The sequence below is a fragment of the Phytophthora infestans genome, genomic scaffold, assembly GCF_000142945.1.
Source record: "Phytophthora infestans T30-4 supercont1.97 genomic scaffold, whole genome shotgun sequence".
Classification (NCBI taxonomy): domain Eukaryota; phylum Oomycota; class Peronosporomycetes; order Peronosporales; family Peronosporaceae; genus Phytophthora; species Phytophthora infestans.
In genome coordinates this window covers 91287-108807 of record NW_003303662.1, presented here as the reverse complement: position 1 = coordinate 108807, position 17521 = coordinate 91287, and the positions used below count along the sequence as shown (strand labels likewise).

Sequence of the window (17521 nt, the reverse complement as noted above, 5' to 3'; positions counted from 1 at the left end):
TTGATAATCAAAAGGTACTTACTCGTACCAAAACTTTCACCCAGGAAAAGAAAATCCCAATTGATGGCTCCATTACGGACATCTGAGCGAAATAAAGGTCCCCAGGGACGTGGGATTACTCCTCCCCCTTTCACATGATGACAAAGTAAGCAGCTCCTCAAAAACCGCCGTCCTCGCTCCGTCATATTGTTGAAAATGAAGATTCTCTTTATGTGGTTCAGCATGACAGCCTCTCCACGATGACCCTGTGGACCGCAGTGTGAGACGATGAAAAGTCGCTGTATGAGGCTGCTTGCTGCCTCCGGTATCCATATTTTCCCTGTCAATCTGTATACATCATCCTCACTCGATGTACACGCTCTTGGTCTACCATCAGCGTGTGCTTTCTGAGTGTTGGCGATCTCCCGGAGCGTAGGCCATACAAACGAGTCCGTGTCAAGTGGTCTCAGAATCGGGCGTTTCGTTTCTTTTTCTTGCATGCGAGTCACTCTCTTGAAACGGTTAACTGCTGTCTGTTGTGCGCCACCCCAACGAGACACCAGATCGGCCCATACGTTTTGTTCTCCCTCGATATGAGCTATAGTATACCGATACTCTGCCAACTTTAATGACCATCGAAGCAACTTGCCTCGAGCATGCTTCTTTAATTCCGGACTTGGAGCAAACAGATATATCAGATTGCGATGATCACAAAAAATCTTAAAACCCGAGGGTCTCAACAATAAGTAGTACAGATCGTCACAAGCTGCCACTATTGGATATGCCTCTTTCTCTGTGACCGACCAATGTAGCTGTGCCCCAGTGAATGTTCCCCCTTTGCATGTCAACAGCTCATGCTTCTGTTCAGTGACACTTTTTTCGGCATCCCAATTTTCCACTTGCGTCAGAATGGCTGACCACCCCCCGTCGGATGCATCACAAAATAAAGCGAACGTCGCTTCATCCTTCGGGTGGGCCAGCATTGCTGTGCTGGCCAAAAGCTGTTTGACTTGGTTAAAACTGTCGAGCTCTGAGCTGCTTAACCGCAGTGAAATTCCCGCTGCTACTCTCTTTGTTTTTCGCTTTCCTTCTAGCGCTTGATCTAAACGTTGCTGTAGCGGATGGATAGCTCGGGCGTAGTTGACTAGACTATCCCTCATCCAGTTCGAAGCACATATGAACTGCTGTAATTCCCCTGCCGTCGTTGGAGGAGGCATAGTTGACAATGCTTCTACTCGTTTTGGGTCATGCGAGATACCTTCCTCAGAAATAACCTTGCCACACCATGTCACTGATTTCTGATACAAACATGTCTTAGTCACGCTGAATTTCAATCCATAGTAAGCCATCTTATCAAACAACATCTCCATTGCCTTCAGATACTCTTCAATAGTGTCCGCATACAAAAGCAGGTCATCAATCCATATCAACAATGAGTCGTAAAGTAGATCAGCAAAACAACCCTCCATTGTGGCTTGAAAATGAAGGGCTGCATCACAACTACCTTGTGGCACTCTAGTCGGAGTGAAAATTCCTTCATCAGTTGCGTAAGATAAAATCTCTTGGCTCTCTTTCGCAAGTGGCAGCTGCCAAAAACCCTTGATAAAATCAAAAAGTCCATAATGTTTCTTGCGTCGAGCGTTATGCAGCTTGGCGTCGAGATTTGGCATGACCCCCGCTATCGGCTCTGTTATAGCATTCACTGGCTTGTAGTCATTGGCCTGTCGGAACTCATATGTGCCTGGCTTCCGCACTGGTAACGCAGGACACGCCCATCGACTGCTCTGGTTCCGATACACCCACCCAAGTTCCACCAACTTGCTGTTAAATTCACGCATGAATTTGCTTTGAGCTGGCGAATACTTTCTTGCTTTGCATCTGTACGGTCGTGCTCCTTCTTTCAATCGGAGTTCGTATGCAGGTACTCGTGCAGGAGGATCATTTCGAAGATCAATCCGCCAAATGTCATGTTTCCGCACTAATTCTTCCAATTCTCGTCGAAACTCTACTGGAAACCCTGCCTGAATCGCGTCATCGACCAATGTTCCCAGTTGCTCCAAAATCCCCGACAGATCTGGGTGCTCGGTGCGTTTGTCCTCGACATTCTCGTACGGATCACAAATCTCATCTACTTGTGGCTGTGCCAGCTGCTCAAGTAGCCTACAATAAATTCTTCGTCATCATCCTCAATGACTAGACATTCAATAGGTTTCTGAGGCTCCACAACACCCGCGGCCGTTCCAAGTTGGATAGCCAGATCTACAGCTCTGCCAGCCTTGACCCAATGCCCCCCAACCGCACGACCCTTAATAGGTGTCCTCAGTTTTCTTATCGGCACTTCGCTGCCTGTCGCTGCGTTCAGCTTTTCCACGGCCCTGAAACTGATCAAACACCGAGTTGACCCAGTGTCAGCGCAGTAAGGCATTCGTAGGACACCATTCACAAGAATAGTGCCTGCCGTATTTCAGCTGTCCTCACGCAGGCGCTTCATGTTTGCCCCGTTCTGTTTTCCTTTGCTCTTATGGTATTCCTTGGGTAGGTCCCTTTTTTCTGCATCAGTCGCAATCGGACACTTAGATACCCAATGAGATCCTCCGCACTTCAAACACCCCTTATCAGGCACGGATGCGGTCGATTTGGGTCTTGCATTCTGAGTTGGCTGCTTTTTCTCAAATTGCGAGTCTGATTTGCGTCTATCGCTCTTGTTTTTCCATTCACCATGTCGTTCAGTTTCGACACGGCGCTTTTGTTTATTGTGGTGGGTATGTCTCACGCTCTGTGTGTCCTCGGAGGTTTTCTGTCGCTTGGACTTTCGAAATTCTCTGTCTTGCTCCAAAGCCTTGGCCAAAATCACATCATGCAACTTGCACTCGTTGGTCTTGGCTTCCGGTGATTGGTACCGCAATGCATTTCTTATCTCCTCCTTCAACGCATCAGGTGAGATTGAGTCGACCAACAGAATGCACTTCTCCTTTACTCCCGTTTCCGAATCAAAGCAGGCTTGTAACCCGTGCTCTTCAATGATTCGATCACAGGACATGAAATATTGCAATACCCGCTCGTTCACATCACTCTCCTTCAGATCTAAACGAAGTTCCTTCTTAAAAAGAGCTTGAATGTCTGGGAGCGTGTGGTTCTTCACAGAGCTGATGATGTGTCGATTTCAACGCGTAACCTTGCGTCATCGACATCTTCAACTGCGATTTGCCACTGAGACGGCACCAAGTCTCAAGTAGCTTCCTGTCAAACGAGTCCTTCACTGACCTAGTGACAGTGTCGTAGTCCTCTCCACTAGTCAGACAACGGGCTCTCATGACGTCCTCGTAGACCTTTCTCTCGGTGCGCCATTGAACCAGAGCGGCGTGTGAGGTTGATGTTATGTCCGGGGGTAGCACAGGTGTGAAAATTGGTAGTCCCCCACCCTGCTCTCGGTCCTGCCCAGTACTGTTCTCCTTGCGAGATCTGGTCTCCATTTCTTCAGTGAAACGTTTCTCACTAAAGTCGACTTTGTAACGCGTTTCGCTTAAGAAAATAACTCGAACACACGGATAGGGAAGCTGGCACTTCCTAAACTGTTTGTCGCCGAGTAAATTCAATTCTGCGGAAAGCAAGCGCATGGGCTCTGCTTTCTCGTGCCTATCTGTTCTTCCTATCCAGTACTATAGGGTTGCCGTTGCCTAGCTTCACGTTGAACACTCTAGTGAGTTACAAGTGCCATATGGACTGATGCACGCATGCAAGAGTCTATTGCGTGTGTACAAGGCTTGCCTAGCCATTTCACACTACACCAATGCACGAAACAACCTTACTGTTATTAATAAGTATAAAATTTCGAAAGGCATTCCTGCAACAATAATCCATACCATAAAATCTCCGACCTCCGACAACCTCCGACCTGTACATAAATGGCGGCACATCTAAGTCAGTAACTCTTAAAACAAATATATTAAGTTTTTTTTTAACTGTGGGCCACATTGAAAATGTATTCACAAATAAAAAGGAGTGGGCGGTAGCAGTGCAGCGGTGGCAGGGTGGTGGCAGGGCGGCGGCAGAGCGGCAGGGCGGTGGCAGTGCGGCAGAGCGACGGCAGTGCGGCAGTGTCGTGGCGGTGGCAGTGCGGCAGTGTCGTGGCGGTGGCAGTGCGGCAGGGCGGTGCACAGGAGGCAGCGAGTCGATGTGCTCAAGAATTAATAAGGCAATACATGTACATTTAATTGACGCTTGCTACATAATGCTCTACGCAATATAAAAATAATGGATCTCCACGCAGGGATGTTGCATGTGTTGTTCCTAATGACGAGCAAGCTCCCTGTGGCGTTGCTACCCACCTCTTCTAAAATTTACTACTACATAATGGCATATTAATAATAAGTAAGATTTAAAACTAATGTGTGGTAATGATTGCACTGGTCGGAGAAGTCGGAGAAATGACTTTATGCATATGATATGCCTACATATTGAAATTTGTAAGAGCATATCCATATTTCCTGAGTCCCCTCCGACCCGATATGTCGGAGCCAACTCCAACGAGGTTCAACCTAACCCTTACCATTTGGATTGGCCAAATCATCTTGTCAAGACCGTACGATTGGCTGTCTACTAAATAAAAATGGATGATTGATGATTAATACCAATACCAAAATTAAGTAGGGTCGGAGAATTGATGATATTCATCCATATGTTTACGACGTCACAACTGTTCTCATGCGCAGCTTTATCCACATTATGCAACGTTAAGCTGGTTTCTACTGGTATATCGGTTATTCAAATATCACATAAGCTTCAAATTCGACATTAGGATTTCATGGACACCGGGACAATTCAAATCGGACATTGGTTCACTTTAAATTGACCTTGTGCTCTGTACACCGAAAATGAACATACATAACAAGAAGAACGATAAAGGACTGCGGGGCTCTTAGAACCAGCGCAAGTAGCAGTGGTCATGCGGTGTCCCTACCAGCTAGCCATCTTGCTGAGTTGCTTGTCCGCTTTCGCGTCCACGACATATCATGCATCCGAGACAAATTTGTGGAGATTGGCTTTCTACACTAGCAAGTTGCGCAGAATTGCAAGAGCTTCAGGAGCAAGAACTCGACCTCGCATATGAGCTTGCCAACAAAGCCACGAACACAACTCCGACTGACTAAAACTGCGTGCCGACACTATCTGTGTTGCTGGAAGAGTGCTGCCAGCAACTTCACAAGTAGTGCCGTTAGCCTCGATCTCTTGGGGTCGTTCGCTAACGTTGTTCAGTTCAAACTGCTAATATAACGCTGCTTATGTACTTGTCATCTGAAAAAGGAGTTTACTAACGTTGCTCATCTATGACAACGTTGCTCTTACTTCGAAGTATTTGATAACGTTGCTCTGGAATTAATAACGCTGCTATACATTCGTAACGTTGCATGGGGGCATTCTAATGTTGCACACCGCCAGATAACATTGTGCTAATCGACCATCAGCACCTATCCAAGCTGTCGTTTTCGCTTTCACAATGTCCACCGAAACGAAAAAAACTATTTATAAGTGCCTCGATGTATTAGCGTGCAAGATCGACGTTGAACCTGCCGTGCCCCCCCCCGTGGCCCACGTTCACCCGCGATGACAGAGCCAATCTGGGCAGCCAAAAGTGCCACACGACTAAGAACGCCGTACTTCTCCTGTTGAAGCGTTGATTTAACCGTGGATGACGTTATTGACTGGACAGCAGATGAACTGATGTAGCAATCGTCGCTTTAACGGATGTTGGCGTTATCAAGCTGACAGCAGTGTAACTACCGTATTTCGCTTGAGACCGATACCGCTACTAGAGCGATACACCCTCCCTGCTGCGAATCATTGATTAGAGCTAAGAACCCAGGAAATCGCATGACGAGCGATACACGACACTAAAATGAAATAATGACGATCAAATCTCAGAGATTTCACCACAAGCGAATGGCTCGTGTCAAGCCAAAAGGGAGACCCCGACGAGGAGGACGTAGCCGCCACGTGCAGCAATACAAGCTCAATGCTGAATCAGTCGACAAGAAGCTCGCGGTTCTAGTGATGTTAAAGACGACGGGAGCTATGCGAGCCACCATTTCTCACTTCTATCCTAATCTAGCCGCCGCATCGTACAAAAGCAATCAACGTAGTGCTAATGAATGTGCCGAAGAGCGCGACCGCTGTCTCGCAGCCAGCGGATGTCGATGAGCTGCTGGCACAACATAAAAGCTGCGTCGACCCAACAGGATCCTGGTATGTGACTGGATTCAGCATGCGTGAAATATTACTTCCTGCCCTTCAATTTCTAATGGGTTCAAGCGAAGTAAGCTGGAGCCGAGTGCGAGCTGCATTGCGTCGAGTCAGTTGGTGACCCAACTCGAAAAACCCTCGCTACTGGAAGGGCAACCGGTAGATGAAAGTGATGACCTCGCCGTTCAGGACATCATCGAAGAGACAACTGTCTAAAAATAGAGAATTGTTTTCTTCATCGAAGAGACAGCTGTCTACAAATAGAGATTTTGATTCTTCAGCTTTTAACATCATTTTTGAAGGGGAGCCTATACAACGCTTATGGCGGTTGTCGTGGAAAGGCATGGTGTGCTGTGCCCGCACTTCTACTACCCTCTTTGCAACGATCGCTACAAAGGTAACGCGGACGACCTATGGACAGCGAAACTTTTGCCATATCTACGGGCGTGGCACGCGCAGTGGTGTGTTTGAGAGCCGGAAGAAATTCCCTTTCCGGACAACACTGAGCTAAATTGGGAGAGATCGCCAACGCAGCCAGATTAAAGAAGTTGTGGAATAATGGTGGCTGCTATGACCTACTCGTTCATTCATGGAGGACGGGGGGGGGGCTACTGCGGACGTCGTGAGCAAGGATGTCGCTAAGGTTATGCGACTGAGATTGCTCTGAATAATTACGAGCACATCTATGACCAAGTCTATAGATGCAGATGAATATAGGAAAACTATTGTACAGGGTAGAAAGAAGGTATGAGACCAAGATAGCTAAATTCAATACAATTTCAACTTGAATGTGGGACAAGTTCTTGTTGCCGTACCGTATTTCGCATGTAGACCGATACATTCCATGTCATGAGGTCAATGTGCATTGGAGTTGTTAATTGGAAGTACTATGAATTTCATTGAGAAAAGGCTCCGACGTGGAGGGGTCGGGAAGCTCTCGCTCAGAATAGCGAGCGACAACAATACGTGTACATTGTCTCGGTCATGAGATCTAGTGCATAGGTTAGCACGGCATCGTTCAGCCACGCCCCATCCGCCAAATATCCCACGACTACATCACAAAGCTAATTTCCTTGCTTGCGTCACCTCTGCAGATCCTCGGCCAGCTGGACAAGCTTTTGCTTGACGGCTGGCGCCGTTTTGCCGTTGGATCCAGTTTCAGCCGCGAACAGTTTGACAGGCCGTCTCGATACCTTTGACCAATCTTGAACAAGCCAGCTCACCCGAACAACCGATCGTGTCAACGTCTTGCTAGTCGTCGTCAGATTTAATACTCCCTTTACCGCTGGAAGTGTCTTCATTGGTGGTAACTGTGGAATAAAAACTAGTCTCCATCGCCTTAGCTACATTTGTTTTTCAGTTTTCCAACTCCTTGTAGAATTTCGCGCTAGACAGACTTTGCAGGTGGTTGAAGACAGCCTCAAATACTGTCTTAGCTAGATTGTACTTCTCTTCGGAGGGCAATAGCACGACGTTACCACTTTCTTGTCGCCGAAATCTTACAAACTCCACACGAGCATTGGGGGTTGCTCCACTTTTATTGTACTAACGCTGCTTTTGCGCAAAAACATTGCACTACAATGTGTGACAGACTGAGCTGTATTGCGCAGCGTTACAGAGCTAGTTACCGACTGTAATGACAACACACCCTCTTCAAGCTGCCTATACACCCTATACGTATCAGTCATGTTCCAACGAGGCGAAACTGTCATGGTAGGCATCTCTTCAAATCCATGTCCGTACCGGCAAATGAACATGATGTGCTGACATGGTAGTGCGTGGCTCGTCGCGAACAAGCAGGTGCAGGTCCAGTCAAGATCATTGCACGTGTATACTTTGAAACTAACGAATACATCCCAAATCGACAACTCATCATTGCGTTTTTCACACGAAATCTTCTCCAACGTTACCACAAAACGATCCCATTGTCGTCGGACTTTCGGTAAAACGTAATCGCTTATGAGCGCAGCAGCGCGTCTCAAAAAAACCGGAATTATGTCACGATTTCGAAATCTGCTGTTGTGTCGGTGTATCGCCTGCAAAAATTGCCTTGAAATGTTGGTCTGATGTCTTAGGAGCGTGGCTACGGCCTGGCCCACTGCTGTTTTTTTTTTTCAAGGAGCTGTTTCAGCAGGTTCCAATTTGATTCGATGCGGTTCGTGGTAGTGTTACCAGCGAAGGGCACTTTGTTGCGCAAGTAATTCGACCACATCTTCCGATAGCCCTTCCAATTCTTATCAAAATTCAGACGAACACCGCTGTGACCGTTTTCACAAAACGAGCAGAATTCCTTGTATGCTTGGTCAAACTGTTCACATTGATTTCTAAAACATGCGAAACTTTGTTCGATTACACTTGAGATCAGAAAGATAAGCTGTAACATTGTTCATACCTATACATCATCGTTGCAAACAAACACTGGGCTTTGTCTTGATCTTCAAGCTTCAATTTAAAGCGGCTACATACTAGCCTCTTCCAATACATGATGGCATGGAATTGGCATAGCAACACGTCAGCACTTGGGAAGCACGCCTCCATAACGCCCCACTTAACGAAATGTTTGTCGATCACAAAATATGAGACTTTTGGCCACGTCGGATTGATCTCCTTGCAGTATCCAAATATTTTCTTCATGGTAATAGTTTGCTGGTTTGAAGTAAATAAATCCAGCACGACCAGTAGGCGTTGTTGCCGCCAAAATCCCTGCGACGTATAAGAATTATGCAAATGTTAGCTTTGCAACGCTAATAACGCTGCTTAACCTTAAGTCAACGTTGATAAACCACTTACCGAGATGGTATCCGACGTTGTGTATACCGGCTTCGATTTTGAAGTTTTCTGATGAAACTTCGAGCGAGCTGTGAGCTAACCGAGCATCCTATTAAATAAATACAGCGCAACACGAATTCATTAGAAAATGTTATAAATAGCATTATAAAATTCTACAATAAAAAACAAACATAAATTAAAATCGGCAAATCTGCACACCCAGCTCTTCACTCATGAGACCAGCAATTCTTCCCGACGACACGTTGACCTCATAAAGAGCCGCGACAGTGTTAGCCATCGGCCCACAGCTGCAAAGGATGATCCTTTACCCCAGATATTTTTTTCTGCGCTCCTTGTTGCATGTCCACTCGTTCATGACCACAAATCGGTGTCGGGAGCGCTCACCAGGCGATGTCACGTCCATTAGAACCAGGTCAAAACGAGCACGCAAGCCCGTAAAATTGACGTCTGTATTTCTCTTACCTTTTCCGCGTCGCTCTTGGTGAACATCATGCTTGCACTGATAATTGACGAAACCCCTGAACCTCGGCTTGCTTACGTTAACGCCGGGCTCACTGCAAATAAAAGTAAGTAATATGAGTAGTTAAAAACAGTATAAACAGACAATAGCGCACCGGTTGTAGACGTTTATGGAAACGGAGGTCCGCATCCGAAATTTAACGTCATTCAAAATGCAGTAGTCATCGTAAGCATGTACAACGAAGCGTAGCTTTTGCGCGTGACCAGGGGCAGATGGTTGTACACACTAGCGTGAGCTGCAGCCAGGCCATCACGCTCGCCTTTTGTTTTGCTAGCGCGCTCCCGTGGTGGCTTCTCGTCTTCGAATAAAAAGTGGTGCGGCAGATCTTCGTCGTCACTGAAAAAGTCAATTTTTTTCTCCTTCTCTTCTTCACTCGTCTCTTCCACCATTTTCTTCTTCAACCTCAGCATCAGAAGAAGGCTCTGGCCAGGTTCATACGGAGAATAAGGTCGAAGCTGTTTACGTTTCTTCACACGACCTCCAACAGCTTCTTCACTTTCACGCTTAAACTTTTCTCTGCGCCCGCCCTTAGTGTTTACATTTCCAGCACATCCACTTCCGCCACCACCGTGTTTACTTTGCCCAACCTCGGGACTGCCATTGCCGACGTCGCCGGGGCCGCCCTTCCCCAAGTCATCGCTGGCGTCACGTGCGGCCCCACCACCCTTTGCGCAGCCACGTGGCACAGGTTTCACCGGATTGTTTTTACAATAGCAACATTAGATAACAAGCAACAATAAATAAAGCAACAATACCCACCTTCATCGTCTTGCGCCGCAGTTGCCACCTTCGCAGCACGCACAGACACGAGCACGTCCGTGCCGCCCTTCTCCACTTCATCGCCGGTACCGCCCTTCTCCACGTCGTCGGAGTGGACCTTTCCCACGTCCTCTCCTGTACCTCCCTCCCCCCATCGTGGCCTTCGTCGCCGGTGCCGAGCTTCCCCACGTCGTTGCGTGTGCCGTCACCCCTGTCGCCCTTGTCACCACGTCGGTCTTTCTCGGGGATACCCCCCCCCCCCCCGCTAGACGTAGCGTCGCTGCCGTCGCCGGCGCTGTCGTTTTCTCCCTCGCCATTTGATTATTTCTTTTCTTTGTCGAAAATAACCGGCTCCAATTCATCGTACTTAATTCGATGTTCTACCGACCCAGTAGCTTTAACGATATTTTCACGTCATTTTTTTTAAAATGAGAATTTTACGGAAACGTACAGTATTGTAGTACGGTAAGGGCAAGGTTCGCCAGAACCCAGTGTTTGAGATTTAAGCGGGTGGGTGACACTGTTTCTTAGGGTGGGTGGGCTTTGGTGTTGGGTTTGAAGAAGCCGATGATGTCACAATTTAGCATAAATATATGTAGGGGCCTCTATTAAAGTACAGTGCTGCACCCCGTTTTCGCGGGGGTGGACCATATCGGATTTTCTAAAAAATCAGATTTTATCTTACATCTTATGGTTCAATTGGATTCAGGATCATCACATCCACAATTTTATCAAAGGTCCAAGGGCGCGAAAAGGCGTGCAGTACTTTAAAACTTAGAATAGGTATTAGTGCATAGTCCACTATAGTTATAAAGGACCCTAAAAGTGGAGGTATGACGCTCTATTTGATGGGGCTCTATTTCCTAACGCGGAAAACGGAAGTCAGGTCGACCACTGAAAAAAGCAGGTAATTCTGACAAGGTAAGTGACCATCAACTCCAGCTAGATGGATTGTTATATTAGGCTAGGCGAACGCAAAGCAGAAAACTTAGTTCTCGATCCACACTTCGTCAAAGGCGTCAAGTAGTTCGTCAACCTCGTCCTCATTTGCGTTGTTGTTGGAGATGCTACACAAGGCCTGATCATCTAGCGATACCACAGACCACTCCTGACGGAATCGCGTACCGTTGACGTTGTGTCTTGTGATGAACCAGGAATCAGGATCGTCATTGAAGACGCACTTACCGATGCTCTTTTGTACCACACTATCTGGCATCTGACACCATACTGTCGGTACCCAGGACATCACCATTTCAAAGGAAAGAGGTTTAGGATCCCCCCCCCGCGTGTACGCAACTTGATCCGATCTCTTCCAGGCATCTATCAGAACGTCCATGCGATCTTTGAACGATTCAAAGATGCCAACATCGCATGTCTGTAAGTAAGGGGTTAGACCGCCTGGAATAACAGCCATCTTGATCGATTTGACCTCACATCGCTGCTTCACACTTTTGCCTATGTGGGCACCTACACGACCCCCTGCCCTTCAAACTGAGTAACAGCAGGAAAGTGCCAGCCAAGCCACTGAAGCAGTAGCTCTTGGTCGACCCAAGCACGCGGTTGAAAAGAAACGTAGCAGTCACCGAGGCGTTCCATCGGCCCACGAGTCATTTGCTTCCAAATTAGATACGGAGGCAGATTTTTTCTAGAAGCCGGTACTGTCAATTCTGCGGAAATACGCATTGATACAAAGTCGGTCGAGCAAACCGACACGAGGGTCTTCGAAATAGATAGCAGTTTCATCCATGAATACCGTCTTCCCAAAGTTCGCGGAGGGCTTGTGCTCCGTTAGGAAGCGCATAAACGATATCACACGACCAACCAACTTATCGTCCGTGAGCGTAGTGAGACTGGTACGACGCCGAAGACTGAGGCTGTTTCTCTGCATGAATGCGCTTACCCATGGGTCGGAAGCTACCAAACGGATCGGATGCTCTTCGTGTTCTTCCTCGGAACGGCTCTTATGAAACATCAACCGCGCTTGGGCTGCAATCCAGTCCCTGGTGACTTTTTCCTTATTAAGCCGGCGGTTGTAGGTTAAATTCACAAGCGCGTCTTCAGCCTCGCCGAGAACTGGACGCCGTCCAGCTCAATGAAAACGTCGGTGACTGCCGCTGGCAGCCAGGATTTCCTCTCGCTGGCGCCACCACTTACGGAAGCACGCTGCTGTATTGCGCCACCCGCGCTGGCGGAAATGAAACTCCGCGAGAGTCGGCTACCACCACCCTCCGTGACAATCCAGTCGATATCTTGCCTCTTAATGCTGATTTCCACGCTCTTTCGTCCTGCTGGCATCTTGGCGAATGATGCCAACTGTAACGGGGTACGTAGCCCTAAGTGTGCCCTGGTTACACGAAGTGAGACACCTCACACTTCAGAAGTATGACACGTCATACTTCGGGATATTTGGTACAAAGTACCAAGGTCGTCCAAAGCCAACCATTGGCTGGTGACATTGCATTTCTATAGGTGACTTATAGTTTGTATTAAACCCAAGCGTTATCTACCTATAAATATACTCAGTTTATATTCTACCTTAAATAGGTCACTTCGCTCTCTATAATAAAGAGGGCACCTGTGAACTGCCGTTCACTGAGAGTTTGTATACTCTCGGAAGCTAACTTCCTCTAGCGCAAGGTGCTGTGTGACCCCGTCACATTTGGTAGCACTCGTAGTCAATCCACGCCACCGCGGGTAGACTACCTGAACCTCTCCGAAGTTCGTTGCCATGGATAGGAACGACTTCTCCCATATGAACGACTCTCAGTTCGAGTCGGTTCGGAAGATGGCAGGCATCTTCGGGATGGAGACCCTGCCGAGCCTGGTGGTATCAACACCGGCCGAGCAGCTCGAACGCGTCAATGCGTTTGACGCGTACGAGCAGGGGCTCATCGCGCATGTGCGGGAGAACCTGCAGGCTCCGGCGGCGGAAGTAAATCCGCCTCACCCGAAGCCAATACGGCTGAAGATTAAGCCGTATGAAGGGAAGGAAGGCGAGAACCTTCACTTCTGGGTCCGAGAAGTAGAGCTCGCGATGGACGCGGCTCTGATCTCGACCGAGCAACTTCGTGTTGCTTTTGCACTCTCCAACCTTAGCGGCCGTGCTAAGAGTTGGGTGTACACACGGGAAGCAACATCCCCTGGATGTTTCACATCCTGGGCTCAGCTGTGTGAACAGCTCCGAGCCGCGTTCCTCCCGGCGAACTACAAGTACCGCCAGCGTTCGCGCTTCCTCTCGTGCAACCAAGGGAGGCGTGAACTGCACGCGTACGTGCAAGAGATACGGGTGCTCACGGCATCCCTAGTGGGAAACCCACTCAACGAGCACATCAAGATGACTGTGTTCATGGACGGGCTTCGAGTGGGCACCGCACGCAGATAGCAGTTCCGGGTGCAGTCAAACACCTTTGAAGAGGCGGTTCAAGTAGCTCTCCAAGAAGAGTACAGTCATCGCCAGGCGCGTACGCCGGCCTCAGCGTGGCCTGGGAGTTCCTTGTCGGCTCCCGGTCGAACAAGCCCCAACGGACCAGTTCACATGGATCTCGGGTCCGCCGAACAGCGTACTACATCCGCTGCTTCGGCTGCGGGAAGATGGGCCATTTCAAGCGCGACTGTCCCGCGGAAAGACTCTGCAGACGGTCCTTCCCCAAGCCCGTCCTCAAGGGTCGCTGGCCGAAGCCAGGATCCCGGGGACAGGGGAACGCCGGGAACCAGTAGGGGCGGGGCGCCCTACTGGGGAAGAGCTAAGTCTTCGTGATGGGTGCGCGGGTGGCGCGTACCACGGGGACTTAGCCCCTGAGAGTCTTCGCACTCTCGAATCGGCGAAGAGCAGCGGCGGGTTGCTCGTAGTACACGGATGTGTACGGGGATACGATCATCCCTTTAGAATCTTGATCGATTCTGGGGCGTCGAAGCATTTCGCACGCCGCCAGACGGCTGCTCCTAGCAGCAACAAGTTGTCCGATGCTTTGAGTGAAAGCAAGGGCAACGGAACGGTAGCAGTGCGACTGGCCGACGGGAAGGTCGTCACTGTCCCAACGTCCACGTGGATCTGGCCGTCAAGTTTGAAGACTTTGCCAGCCTCGAACAGTTCCCTGTTCTTGACATGGATCCGTACGATATGATCCTGGGCATGCCCTGGCTTGAGAAGCACGAGCCCTGGATCGACTGGCGAGGCAAGGCCATCGGTGCCAGCCGCCCTGCGCAGTCCGACAGAGCATTGGTGAGTCATGTTCCCACCCCTGTCAGGACCCGGGGCACCCGCAAGGGCTGCCAGGGTACCAAAGCATCCGGCAGATGCTTGGGAGTCGTCGACGTATATGACGACTCCGAGGATGTTTTGATGATGGCAGCGCCCAAAAGAGGCGCTGGTCAAGTGGGTAACTTAGGTCCACAAGCGGGTAACTTAGTTCCGCAGACAGCTGCAGCTGTCACGAACATTGAGAACAGCGTGTTCAGAGTGGGTAACAGAGTTCCACACACGGTCGCCCAGACCTTAACTGAAGAGGAAGACGTCGGATACGCTTCCTGTGTGGGTAACATAGTGCCACACGCGGTCGCCCAGACCTTAACTGAAGAGGAAGGCGTCGAACACGCTTCCTGTGTGGGTACCACAGTACCACACGAGGCCACGAGTGCCTCGGATGTCGGAGCACCGACATCCCCAGACGTGGGTAGCAAGCTCCACGTCACGGTCGCTGTCGACGACGACGTCGCTTCAAGCGACTCGGGGTCCAGGGCTCGGGCTCCTCCGACAAGGCCGGTGGAAGAGTGTTATCACATCTTCGATGGCGAGACCGGTTTACCCTTCAAGGCATCTGGTGTCCACTTGGAGCCGTTTCCAGAGGTTGCAGAGATACTGAGCCTCGAGGAAATGACGGTCGAGTCTTTCCTGGCCAACCTCAAGGCTGAAAAGGTTGCTGAGACGGTGCTCATGAGACCTGAGACTACTCGGGAGGAGCTGAACTCCTCCTCTGTCTTGGGCGAGAACGTTCTGGATTACCTAAACAAGCAGCGTCAGACGCGCTTGGGTTATGAGATTCTTAAGAACCCCAAGGATCCGGTGTATCCTTATTGACGGAGTATGCGGACGTGGTGAACAAACACCCACCGACCCAACTCCCACCGTTTCGAGGTGTGCGGCACGAGGCTTTGGGAGTGGCTCGTCATGCCGCAGGGCTTGTCTAACGCCCCGGCGACGTTCAATCGCCTGGTGACGCAATTGTTCCGCCCTTTGCGTACCTTCGTACAGACGTACTTCGACGACATATTCGTCTATAGCCGTGTCGAGGGAGGCAAGACGGCCATGGAGGTGCATCTAGGACACCTCCGTCGAGTGTTGGACGTAATGCGAGCAAACAAGCTCTACGCCAACATCGACAAGTGCGTTTTCGCGTCATTAGAGATTAAAGTTCTCGGTTGCTTCGTAAGCAACGTGGACGTTCGGGCTGACCCAGACAAAGTCAAAGCCATAGCAGCATGGCCAACGCCCCGATCCCAGAAGGATCTCCATAAGTGGTTGGGCTTGGCCAACTACCTTCACAAGTACAGCGCGCGGTACACGGGCTTTGCAAGCCCTTGTCGGACCTCCTTCAGAAAGACGTCGACTGGCACTGAGAGCGAGAGCACCAGGATGCCTTTGACAGCATCAAGGCCAGTCTCCAAGGGGCCCCTGTCCTGGCCCTGACTGACGAGACGAAGCCGTTTAGCGTCGTCTGCGATGCCTCCGACTACGCCATCGGGTGTGCATTGCTGCAGGCCGACACGGCTGGACATGAACGAGTCATCTCGTTCCAGTCCAGGCAGCTCAAAAGGGCCGAACGGAACTACCCTGTCCACGACAAGGAGCTCCTGGCAATGAAATATGCCCTTGTGAAGTTCCGTGCTCACCTTCTGGGCTCCCGGCCCTTCGTGATCTACACAGACCACGCATCCTTGAGGACGGCGACTAACTCGCCTCACCTCTCCCAAAGGATGGCGAGGTGGCGGTCCTTCTTCGCGGAGTACAACTTCCGCGTCGAATACCAGCCGGGCAAGCTCAACGGGCTTGTGGACGCTCGCTCTCGGCGTCCTGACTATGCGTTGGCCCACATCACACGGGTGACAACGAAACTATATGATCGGATACGCATGGCGTATCGGGACGATGAGGCTGTCGCGCCTATCGTCAAGTTCCTCATGGCAGGAACGAGCGCGAAGTCCGACTAGCTCTCGTTGCGACAGCGCTCACGGCTCCACCGATATGAGTTGAAGGATGGCCTCCTCTATTACCGGGTGGAGCCCAATGAACCTCCACGGGTGATCGTACTCAACGACGAGAATCTGAAGTTCGACATCATCGCGGAGGCGCACGAATCGCCCTCTAGCGGCCACTTGGGCCGCGAGAAGACCTTTCTGTCGGTCTCTCAGGCCTTCTGGTGGACCCACATGTACACGTGGGTCGCCCGATACGTGAAGACATGTGAAACATGTCAGCGGATTAAACCCGCAGGGCACTCTTCGGCTCCACTACAGAGCCTGCCCGTCCCGGCTGACTGTTGGAAGTCGATGAGTCTTGACTTCTTCTTTAGGCTTCCCGCCGACGGACACGGCAACACCGGAATTTTGGTGTTCGTGTGTCGGCTGAGCAAGATGTACCATCTGGCTCCGGTTCCCGTCACTGTTACGGGCGAACAAACCGCAAGATTGCTCGTCGATGGCGTGTTCCGCTATCACGGTCTCCCGGAGACGATTGTCTCGGACCGAGACCCGCGGTTCACGGCTGCGTTTTGGAAAACGCTGTTTCCTTTACGGGGAACTCGTCTGCAGATGTCCACTGCGGATCATCCACAGACAGACGGCCAGACAGAGCGCGTCAATCGAGTGCTCGAGGACACTCTGCGCAGTGTGTGCGCGGCAGCACCACGTACGTGGGTCGGCGCAGCTTCCGGTTGTTGAGTTTGCACTCAACAACGCTGTGCACGTGTTCACGGGGCTCACGCCATTCTACTTGAACGGCTTCCATCCCCCAAAGTGCCTCTCACTCTTCCAGGAGACACTGCATCCTCTAATCTAGGTGGGAGATAGGCTCGCAAAGCCCTTATCTCCCAGGTCTCGGATGTGAGACCAGTGGAATCCTTTATGGATACCAAGCTGAACATTATCAGCAGGGTCCGCGATGCCATGGCAGCGGACCAGGATAGACAAAAGGAGTACTCGGACAAACATGGAAGAGGAAACTTAAGTGTATTTAAA

At 50.1% G+C, this 17521-nt stretch overlaps 4 protein-coding genes across 4 annotated transcripts; 1 reads left to right on the top strand and 3 right to left on the bottom strand.

Moving 5' to 3' along the window:
- Positions 1-5919: 5919 nt before the first annotated feature.
- PITG_19423 (uncharacterized protein) lies at positions 5920-6435 on the top strand (the record flags this gene model as incomplete). The annotated part of the gene is made up of 3 exons (XM_002996918.1): positions 5920-6027; positions 6089-6222; positions 6294-6435. The coding sequence occupies 3 exons, from the start codon at positions 5920-5922 to the stop codon at positions 6433-6435; spliced, it is 384 nt and encodes a 127-aa protein (XP_002996964.1).
- Positions 6436-7923: 1488 nt separating this feature from the next.
- Positions 7924-10275, bottom strand: PITG_19422 (uncharacterized protein; the record flags this gene model as incomplete). Its single annotated transcript, XM_002996917.1, has 4 exons — positions 7924-8543; positions 9010-9097; positions 9472-9508; positions 9707-10275. 4 exons carry the CDS (start codon positions 9916-9918, stop codon positions 8464-8466), a joined length of 417 nt encoding a protein of 138 aa, XP_002996963.1.
- Positions 10276-11276: 1001 nt separating this feature from the next.
- PITG_19421 (uncharacterized protein) lies at positions 11277-11540 on the bottom strand (the record flags this gene model as incomplete). The annotated part of the gene is made up of 1 exon (XM_002996916.1): positions 11277-11540. The coding sequence occupies one exon, from the start codon at positions 11538-11540 to the stop codon at positions 11277-11279; it is 264 nt and encodes an 87-aa protein (XP_002996962.1).
- A 791-nt stretch (positions 11541-12331) lies between these two features.
- On the bottom strand, positions 12332-12583 carry PITG_19420 (uncharacterized protein; the record flags this gene model as incomplete). Its single annotated transcript, XM_002996915.1, has 1 exon — positions 12332-12583. The coding sequence occupies one exon, from the start codon at positions 12581-12583 to the stop codon at positions 12332-12334; it is 252 nt and encodes an 83-aa protein (XP_002996961.1).
- Between the last annotated feature and the right edge of the window lie 4938 nt (positions 12584-17521).